The sequence below is a fragment of the Hippoglossus stenolepis genome, chromosome 15, assembly GCF_022539355.2.
Source record: "Hippoglossus stenolepis isolate QCI-W04-F060 chromosome 15, HSTE1.2, whole genome shotgun sequence".
Lineage (NCBI taxonomy): Eukaryota > Metazoa > Chordata > Actinopteri > Pleuronectiformes > Pleuronectidae > Hippoglossus > Hippoglossus stenolepis.
This window is the reverse complement of record NC_061497.1, coordinates 399901-410481: the sequence shown is the minus strand read 5'-3', so window position 1 is coordinate 410481 and position 10581 is coordinate 399901. Positions and strand designations below refer to the sequence as shown.

General features: G+C 37.2%; 1 protein-coding gene across 1 annotated transcript; it reads right to left on the bottom strand.

Moving 5' to 3' along the window:
• Nucleotides 1–2579: 2579 nt before the first annotated feature.
• Nucleotides 2580–9376, bottom strand: si:ch1073-303d10.1 (protein LBH-like). Its single transcript, XM_035177884.2, has 4 exons — nt 9169–9376; nt 7337–7415; nt 4643–4893; nt 2580–3722 (listed from the first exon to the last, which is right to left on the bottom strand). The coding sequence occupies exons 1-4, from the start codon at nt 9192–9194 to the stop codon at nt 3605–3607; spliced, it is 474 nt and encodes a 157-aa protein (XP_035033775.1). The 5' UTR covers nt 9195–9376; the 3' UTR covers nt 2580–3604.
• Nucleotides 9377–10581: the final 1205 nt, after the last annotated feature.

The window sequence follows — 10581 nt, the reverse complement described above, 5'->3', positions numbered from 1 at the left end:
AAATACTTCACCCACACCTCCATCGGCATAGTGGCGAATAGATGATGATTACATTTACATTTTTCAGTGAACAATTCCTTAAATATAACCCATTAACACATTTTGGCGACCTCTGCTGGCTTTAGTAGTTTTTACAGGAACAAAGGTGATAGTTGACATAGTCTAAAGAGGGACAAAGAACACATTGGTTTGAGGTTGTGGTGGACAAGTGATGAAGAAATTTGAGGAGTGCATACCTCAACAGGTCTGCTGAGGTATTTTAGAGATAATGAAGAGAAGGAATGATGCCCACTAAAAAATATGTAATTTCATGATTTTTTTCTGAATTGATTAAGTCACAAATTTAAAGATGCTCTCAAAAGCTTTGTAACTGCTAGATTTTGTCAATCAAGAATGCCAGTGAGCCAGCACTGGTTACTCCACCTTCTTCTGCACACTGTAAATGGTAAGTCATCTGTATTTATATGGTGCTTTTCTGCTCTTGATGACCACTCAAAGCATTTCACGCTTTTTCCATTGGCCCAATCAACCCACATTCATACAGTGCATCTCTGTACAGCACTTTGTCCATTATATGTCACTCAAACCCACTCACGGGCAATTTGGGGTTCACAGTGCGCCCTTGCTGCTCCCTCTCCTATTTGGATTTATTTTATAAATGTATATTTGCTAAGAATGAGTACATTTGAAGCCCAAAGTTTGAAAATACTGTATATCTAATCTTGGTTCTTCTGGGGCATGTATCTCAACAGCCACAATTATTTAGTATTGAAGACCACAACAGTTGAGTCTGATGTTTAGTCAAGAATCAACATAAAAAGAACCAGGGGGGATTGTAGAACCATCAGAGCCGACAAAGAGTGAACGTTTAAATAAGACAAAACATTTGTGTGGCTCAATGTCAGCATAATTTCTCCAAATCCCTAGGCAATGTCAACCAACCTCTGTTTCTTCCCAGAGCCCCCTCCCCCCTAGGTTTATTTTCAGCTCTGATGAATGTGAGGGAGAGCAAGAGAAGTCCAAGAACACTATAGCAGCTGCCCAGCATTTATGAAACATTGGCACATTTTAGACTGAAAGTAGGCCACACTATCCACAGTATTATTGCTTCATAAAGTCAAATGTCAGACTGTCCCATTGTGTCAAGTCTATCTGCAGATTTCTCATATCACATCCACACAGTCTCTCTGTATAGTGTGTGTAGGGAGTGTTTGTCATTTCTGCTGACTGTAGAGATATTATATATGTAGGTCCACAGAGAAACATAGAAAGAAATTTCAAGAAGAGTTCAGAATTCTGACCATATTTATCTTTTGAAACTTAATTTCCCTGAGGCTATAAAGTCTTATCTGAATTTTTGGTTCCTTTTTAAGAAAGAAAGAAATTGACTATATTTTATGAAAGTCTTACAATGTAGGCCTAAACACTTTCCTGCCCTGACACTGACCAGTCCCTAGTTTTCTCCTGATGAATGGTTTCACCACAATAACAACTGGACTGGGTCAGCATGACATGTGAGTGCCTGTCATCAGCTATGTGACTGGTTGACCACGGGTCTAAATTCATTTATGGCCTTTGGACTGCACCAATAGACAATATTGTCAGTGTTTATCTCATTTAAACTTGAATGCCTGCTCAGCTGACTGATGAAGGGCTCTTTGACACATTCTAAATCTAATATGGTCAACTAGGGTTAGTTGACCATATTAGGGTCATCTTTTTGTAGAGTCTATATGTGCCAACTTTGATATTCAAGAAAAGTGTCTGTCAGAGTTTTGCACCAGATCAACCACTATTCTTTTCAGAAAGTTCTCTGCTGAATTGGGTTGCCACAAAGGTTTTTTATATTCCAAGTTAGGAAATGACTCTATGCTGAGCTGTGGTTAATGTACATTGGGAACTTCATAATACGATACTATATTTTCTTTGCTACCACTGGGAATCGACATCAACCAGTGAGATGTGTTGCTCTAGTTCCCTCTAGAGGTCAGAATCTGTAGACACAAGCTCACTGATGTAACTTGATGGGTTGTCTTCTTCACACTGGTGAAACCGGTCAATTTGAATTGAAATTGTACTATTGAAACCTATATGATCCTCAATCTGCTAGGACACTACAACTATAGCAACAGCAAAAACTGTGATAACATTTGATTGATTACAGTGTGTGTGGTTTTCCTCTGGTGTGAGATCAATGGTGCAGAACTTTGTTTCCACATGAGGTCAAACTTCTGTATAGCCCAAACAGCCTATACATTTTCCACTCTTGTAAGCATAGAGGCATTGACATAATGAATATTTACATCTATAAGAAAATTAACAATTGTATTGTGGCACATTAGCCAACCACACTGACCTGGCTGTTTATAAATGACAGGTGAATATTGGTCTTGAGGTATATCACCACAGTTGATTAGAATTACAGAAGCATAATGCAAAGGTTCTGCATTGGTTCTTTTGTATGTGGGCGCTGAAGGACCAGTGGCTTCAGCCTTCACTCAGGTGGGACTGTAGCAGCATGTTCTATTCAGTAATGTTTCATGTTTCAATCCTCAACCATGAATGATGCAGGATACATGTATTTGTGAAATTTTATGTTTAGGTTTTATCAACAGTTTTTCTTACAAGATGACAGAAGGAGCAGTGCACCCAAAAACTGTGACTATAAAAACAATTTACATTGATGATCTCAACAGTCACACATCTATTATATTCTAATTATATGGCTGAACCTACAGTGTGGCTGAACCTACAGCATTATATGAAGGTGTTGATATAGTGAGCATTGTAAACATGAATGTGGCCTTATTACTCTAACTGTTATTAATCTAAATGATCAATACTACAGTGGTTGACATTACTATGACTTCTATACTCTGACTATGACTTTAAAAAAACAAGACATTTTGAAGGGACTGTACACTTGTAAGTAGGTCAATAGAACTGCTGCAGTAAATATTTCCAATGATGGGGGTAAGAGCTGTAATGTCCCAACATGGTCTAAATTCCATCAAAGATGATTTTACTCCTTGACATATACAATTTAATTATTAGGCAATTTAATTTAATAATCTTATCTGTGAAAACCTCATACACATACTGGTCAATTCTTAGGACATGATGGAGGTGCCCTCCATTCTGTGGGTCCACTAATGCCATGACTAAATTATTCCATGCCACAGTTGTAGCTCTTATTGCTACGGTAACAGCCATAACAGCCATTTTGGGTCTGGGCCAGGCTTTCATGCTTTAGTAAACTGGATAATTCATCACATGCTTGCTGTGGAATGAGACTGGTGTTGCAAAGGAAGAAAATCACCCTCAGAAGTACTGGAGGTTGTCACAACAGTCTCTCATTACTTCAGTCCACAAGTCAGATACATTAAGTGCAGCAGTTAACCACAGATAATTCTAAACTAGATATAGCAATACTGGATTCAGCTTAATATTAGTTATCCGAAATGGATCTTGCATCTTCACTTTACTCAACCTTCCCAATACGATTCTCATTTATTGGTATAGTGCTCATGAACTGATTATACATTTTAAATACACACAATTCAGGTAAACTGCAATGGTGTCAGTCCATACTGGTTGTACTGGTTCAACTCTTCTGACATGGTGGGGCAGCTTCAAGGTGGGTGGGGGAGGCAGGCGGAGTCAGCCGGGAGAGGGACAGTTGACTCTGGGACGGTCCAATAGAAGACTTCCTAGCAACTGAGCTGCAACAATGAAAATTTAGAGAAACTGTCAGATGTTACAAAGAATACAGAGGATATTATCCATCATAGCCTATTTTAATTCATTGAATAGGTCAGTTTTTATTGCAGTGATGACACAACATTGAAATTCGACTTCAAATGGCATCATTTACACCATGTATTTAGCCTAAATATCCTCCTCTAGAGCTAGATTTGCGCGTGGATCACAGTGGACATTTAGTCTAAAAACATTGTTTAAATGACACAGTTTCGAGTCGAATTTGAATGTCTGGGCATACGGACACTTGAATGTCACCACAGGAGCAGTTTGGAAGCATTTTATGTTTTCTTCAGTTGTATTTTTACGTTTAAAGAATCAGTCACCATTGACCAATCGGTCAATTATTTTGGATTTGGCTGCAACGCTGTTTTCCCCTGAGACTCCAGAAGTGTTTTGTGGACTCAAACACTTCACCCACCCCTGCATCGGCATAGTGGTGAGTAGATAATGAGTTAATTTTCATTTTTGGGTGAACTATCCCTTTAAACTTCCCTGATAAGAGTTATCTTAACTTAATTGTCTTTGTGCAGAGTACAGGTACATAGCCAATACAATGCAGGTAGCATCTAAACCAAATATTTAAGGATGATCATATATGTATAACAGATTAAATAGGAGAGGGGGGTACATTGAGTTGGGGAGGGGAGTGCATATATATGAGGGTTGTATATCGAGTCCAGACAAAATATGTATAGTTGGTTGTATGTAATATTAATATGTAAACATGAAAGAATTTAATTCTGTGCAAGAATGAGCCATGCGAAAAATACTGAGCCAGTGCAGAAAGGAGTGCAATAATGTGGAAAAAGAGATAAAATGAACACAGGTCAAATGTGTTTGAAAGGCAGGATCAAATAATATACCACTGCACTGTCCTCACCTTTCGTCCATCCCCATTTCCTCCTGCTGATCTCCATCCACAGAGGCCTCTGTGTGATCACCAGAGCTTTCCTCCTCCTCATTCACGTTGTGGCTCATTTGGCACTGACGAGGCCAGTAATGCGCCACACTCTCCAACTCACTGAGCTCTGTGGGCTCCACAACAATCGAGGGGAGACGCTCCCTCCTATACAGAAAGTCATCAGGGTAACTGGAATCTGAGTCTTCATTCTTTTCAGCTTCTGGAAAGATCTGGACCAGGAAGATATATGATTTGTATTAATTTTCCTTAAAAAAAACAAAGGTTATGCTAATGATTTATGTTATTCCAAACTTTTAAGAAGTTTAAAACCATCTGAGGATACATCTTAGAATTTTAACCTTCAGACCTTCCAAGTAACTGCTGAACCACCACTCTTGCATGCAAATATTACTGACAGATTGAATGATGGAGTTATCAAGCTTCACAATGGATCAGCCAAGCAAGTACTAGGCTTTCCCCATTGACTGTTGCTCTTTCAAAATAAATAGGTTTCTATTATCTCTGGACAGGCAGTGTTTGCAATCCAATGTTTTTAGACAAAGCACTATTAGTACTTTACGTCGAAAATTCACCCGGTGAACACAAGGATGGGCTTCCCCTCCACAGTGAGTTTACATGCACAATAACATTGTATATTTAGTATTCAGCATTTTTCAAAAATAACATGATATATGTACTAATATTTTTCTGAATTTAGAATAATTATTTAGACATGTATTCAGCATGTTTATAAAATGTCTCAGTTATGGCAGTTTGCAAAACACAGCCTCTTGCTTGTTGTGTTGTCCACCATCCAACTAGGCAACAGTTTGCAAGCTTAGGGTTGAGATATATGCAAAAAAAAGTTCAAACACAAGAGGAGGCTTCACACAGTTGAACAAGTCATTAATTGGGATGGATGGATGGATGGATGGATTGTTTTTCAGGACTATGCATGGCTGCATGTAAATGGGAATATTATAGGAATAATAATTTTCATTTGCCATGTAAACAGGTATGTTGTCTTTATAAGAAAAAGTTCCCAAAAATCATTCGATCACATGGTAGCTGACATACAGACCTGAGTGACAGAGGGATCATTTCACTTTAAAACTTGCAGAAATCACTACAGTCGCTGGATTTAACATATGTGTCTAGTGATTTTGTCATACAATGTTGTAGTTATAAAATCAAGAATAGCAGAAGATAGCAGAAGCTGGAAATGACTTGAAAGTAGTGACTAACAATGGGTCACTGGTTCACACATGTTCCATTGTCTGACACAGAAGTAGAAAAACATGTCAATGACAACAACTTTACTGTGGATCCAGCTTCGTTAAAATACTGTATATGTGTCCACAGACAGTAGGAGAGAGGCAATCAGAGAAAGAAAGGCGAGGGAAAGCCGAATGTAAATATGATGCGAGAACTTCATAAATATGTACATTTATTGTATTATATCACCAAGCAACATTTAGCGACTTTTCAAGCAAGTTGTAATCAGTCAAACCAGGTTTTAGCTACTTCCTCAACACGGCACAGTCTAGTCATGTTGTAAGTTTCGGCCAAGCCTACACACTAAAAAATGCTGGGTTATTTTAATAACCCAAATGCTGGGTTGAGGCGGCTGGATTATGAGTTGTGTGGATTTGACCCAGCATTGGGTTAAAGTATTGACCCAACACAATGGGTTGGTGACACACCAAAAAGGCAGTTAATTCTCTTTTCAGACAGCCATTTTGATGAAAAGGTGAAAATAACACTATAGATAGCTGCCATATACTTCAAATGTAGCTACTGCCATCTTGTGGAACTTAACATTGAAGTGATGTAAATGTTTATAATTCATAGTTGGAATGTACATTACATACAGGAACTGAGTTTATCTATTGTTACTATTTTCTCCTGGCCTGTATTTGGAGTTGGCCTTTGTTTGTGTCGATCACCCTTGGCCATTATTTGAGGTCAGATCATTTGACTACCAGCTTTTGTTTAATCAAGGAGGTCACATTTGAAAACCTTGCATGTGTTAACATGCATTTGAATGATGATTTATTATATTATATTTATATAATTTTGCTTGTATAAATAAATTAAAAATAAAGAACAGCTGAGACATTGTGCTTGTTTCATCATTTCATAGTTTTACTATAATCTTCTTTCGTTCATTTCTTAAGTAGTTAGAGTAAGTCATTTTACCCTTTTGATTTGGGTTGTATTTTTTCAATCTAATTTTGAGTATTTTTATATTTACTTTTATCCAGTTTTGGGTAAAAAAAACAAAAAAACAACTCTGCTGGGTTGTAATAACACAGAGTTGGATCGGTCCATATTTGACCCAGCAATGGGTACAGCAATAACCCAAATTGAGTTATTTTTAACCCAGCATTTTTTAGGGTGTAGTTTTCAATGAAATCATCTTTCTTTCATAATGATTTAAAAGTAAAAGGCAAATTGTAAATAATGTAGAGTATATAAAGGTACATGTGTTTGTGTATTATCATCTTGCATTGCCAGAAATATTTTTTTAGCAAGCAACTCAAACAAGAACAAGAAAGTGAATAACTATTGGATAGAGAAAACACCATTAAAACAAATCAAACACGTGAATCTGAAAAAAAGTGATGCAATTTGATTAAGGGAAAATAAAGCAGTCAAGTATGTCAGTTGTACCTGGTAGGCTCTGCTGCCTCTTCGCTCCACTGAACTGTCCTCCATCTGAGATTCTACTTGATTGAGAATGGTGCTCATACTGCAAAAAACACAACACACTTGTTTAATTAAGGTCAATTTTGCCTGAAGCATTTACACGATCAAAAGTCATTACTGGGCCACTGAATTTCAGCAACACAGCAACACAATGCCTTCTTTGCCCTGAGTCTACAGTGCACTGACCTTGACATCAACCTCACTATATACAGTAAAGTGCTTTGTGGTAATGTATATTATGATACAATTTAATTAAATTTAATTAAACTGAAAATTAAGATTTCAGCAATGAATTGAACCTAAAAAAAGTTTAATTTGCTGATCCTTAACAATCAAACTATAGCTGGAAACATGAAGACATGAAATAAACACAGAGATTTCCGATCACATTAAGTCTATTTAGATACATGGAATTCTGGTATTTTTCCGCCTGTTCTGGGTGTGTACATGAATGGTAGCCACAGAAATTGCACACTACCATGTTGTCAGAACACAAACAGCACTGACAGGGGCTTTGCTTTGGTTTGACTCAATGACAACCTCAGCGTATTTGTGTCAAATAAGGTTTACGATTTCAAAACAACTCAACTCACACCTTCAAAGAGATCTGGCTCGTTATGATGAGAGGTTCAAATTCCAAATCATTGCTTTATTTTCATTGTATTTTATTTTATTGCATTCACATTGTTAAAAATGAAAATTTTAGGAGAGAAGAGTAAACATTTTTAGGGTTATTACATCATTTAATGTGAGTTTTGATCACCACAATTTTCAAGGATCTGACAATTCTGCGACATGAATGAAACATCAGAAATTCATTCAGAATATCACCGGTTAACCTGATCACCAGCTAAACTGGAACATTTTTAAAACTACTGTTTCATGTTAGAATGGATGCTGTGGAAAAGCTCTATTTGGCAATAACTGCAACATCAAAGAAAAAATACATCCAAATAGATGTGGTCAGAAAAAAATATTTTATCCTATAGTATATATATATATATAAGCTAAACAAGCAAATGTGGTCTGAACATTTTATTTCATATAACTTAACTCATCTTCACAGACACTTTTAGATGGAGGAGTGCATTATCATACGTTTCAGTGAGACAAAAATACTTGGGCTGTATAGAAAAAGACTTGAGGGATGAGGAGGGAGCTGGCAAAGTAAGACTTTTTTTCCTCTGAGTTAATCTGCAGGTAAGCACTTAATGAAATAACAGGCTTGAACAACAACTGACTTGTCAGCTGCAAAGATGGGGGAAGGGTGAGAAAAGGTGGAAAACAAAAAAGACAGCCTGACATATAGGGTAATAATTATAAAGGAATTAAGGGGATAGTTGAACTGAGTGATTATCCTGTAAGGTGACATTGACATTGCAAACATTTATGTTTTTGTAACCAAGGCATGAGTTCATATTTCTAGTTATATGTGTATAAACACACTGACATCTAAGCACAGAGTATTTAAAATCTAGAGGGACAGAATATGGGAGTAAATGTTGTCTTTATGCTGGCTAGTCTCTAATCACAATGCTTTATTTAATGAATTTATATAGGCCTGAACAGAGACAGTGATGCTACTGTCATGAGTTTGATATATGATTTTATTCCAGGCAGTCAATTTCCGTTTCATGGTCCCAATAAATTTAGTCTCAGGTATGATCTTGTTGAATCTATGGTGCCCTCTGATTTAAGAATATAACACAAAACACCACTTCTCACAGCTATGGTAGCATGGGCAGGTAGATACATCATGTTCTAAGTATTTAGAATGTTTTTGTCATGTATCTTACCTGTGTGAGGCAGGGATACAGCTCATCTTTACAGGTATTTAAAGGATTAAAAGATTTTTTTGTTGAAATCAAGAAAGTATTTCCAATGTCTTCTTTTACCGCTGACGAACTATTCCTATTGAAAGTTGGTCACTCTGAATTGTCAGTCACTTTTTTTGAATTTTTCCTGACAGTCACACGTTCAAGCTGTCTTTCCTCACCCCGCCCCCCCCTTCCTCTTCTCCTCCTCTTCCTTAATTTCCTCCAATGGCTTGCTCACTGACGCACATAAACCAGCTTTACAAGCTGACAGGATTTAGCGTCACGTTTGATTACAAGTAAAGCCTTGATGTAACATGTGAGTGTGCAGCAATACTGGGCCTCACATTGTTCTCCTGCTGATGGGCTGCACTCATTCATCACATGTTGGACATTATTTTACTTTATGATTAATGCAAGAGGCTTTTCCACTAAAAACTATCGTGGAAAGGATTTTAACACATTTCTTTAAGTTAGCATGTCTTTACTTCCTTCTTTACCTGTTCAAGAATATGAGGTGAACACAGTGGAGAGTTATTTATTATAGTGTTCCTATAATATTACCTCAGATAAATTCATCCAGCTGTCATGTGAAGTTCCCCTGCTGCAGCTCGTCAAGTCAATTTTGAACCAGCAGGAGGTGCTAATGTATGTGGGGCTGGAGTATTCTCCATGTACATTAAATTTGCCTGACCTGGTTTGATAGATGATCAATTTCCCAGTGTTCTATAACTGTCATCTGTCCCTTTGTTTTTTAATAATTATCACATACACCTTCTAGGATTAATGGGGAATACCATTTATGTAATATACAGTATATTATACACAATTACACTCTGTAACTAAATACTTTGTATGTAGAATAGAAGTATATTGGATAAATATGGGGTCAAACTATGGAAAATATGTTATTTCATAATGTAGACTAAGATAAAATGCTGGATGGGCGGGTTTAAGGGCAGGATTTTCAAAGTGTTGGCTGAACATTGTCCATGCTAAATCGTCCTTGAATGAAAAAAGTAAGAGAAATGTGGGCAATGGCATCAAGTCATGGTGTCATGAATAAATAACTCATGAGGATTGTCTACTGTACTGCAGTGGTTGACATCAACTTGTCAATGCTCATCTCCAGGCCTGTAATTTTTAAAGGTTTTAGAGAAGCTGTGGCATTGGTAAAATGTGACACAATCGGTTCCTAGGGGTGATTGATACACAAGCAACCTCAAGAGAAATAGCCACCCATCTTTTTGCTATGCTATTCAATCAAATTTGTTGAGTTTCTCAAGATATCACGTTCAAGAAAAACAGGCCAGCATGACCATGACCTTTGGCCACATCAAATCAGTTAATTCTTTGAGTCCAAGTGAATGTTTGTACCAAATGTGACGAACCTCA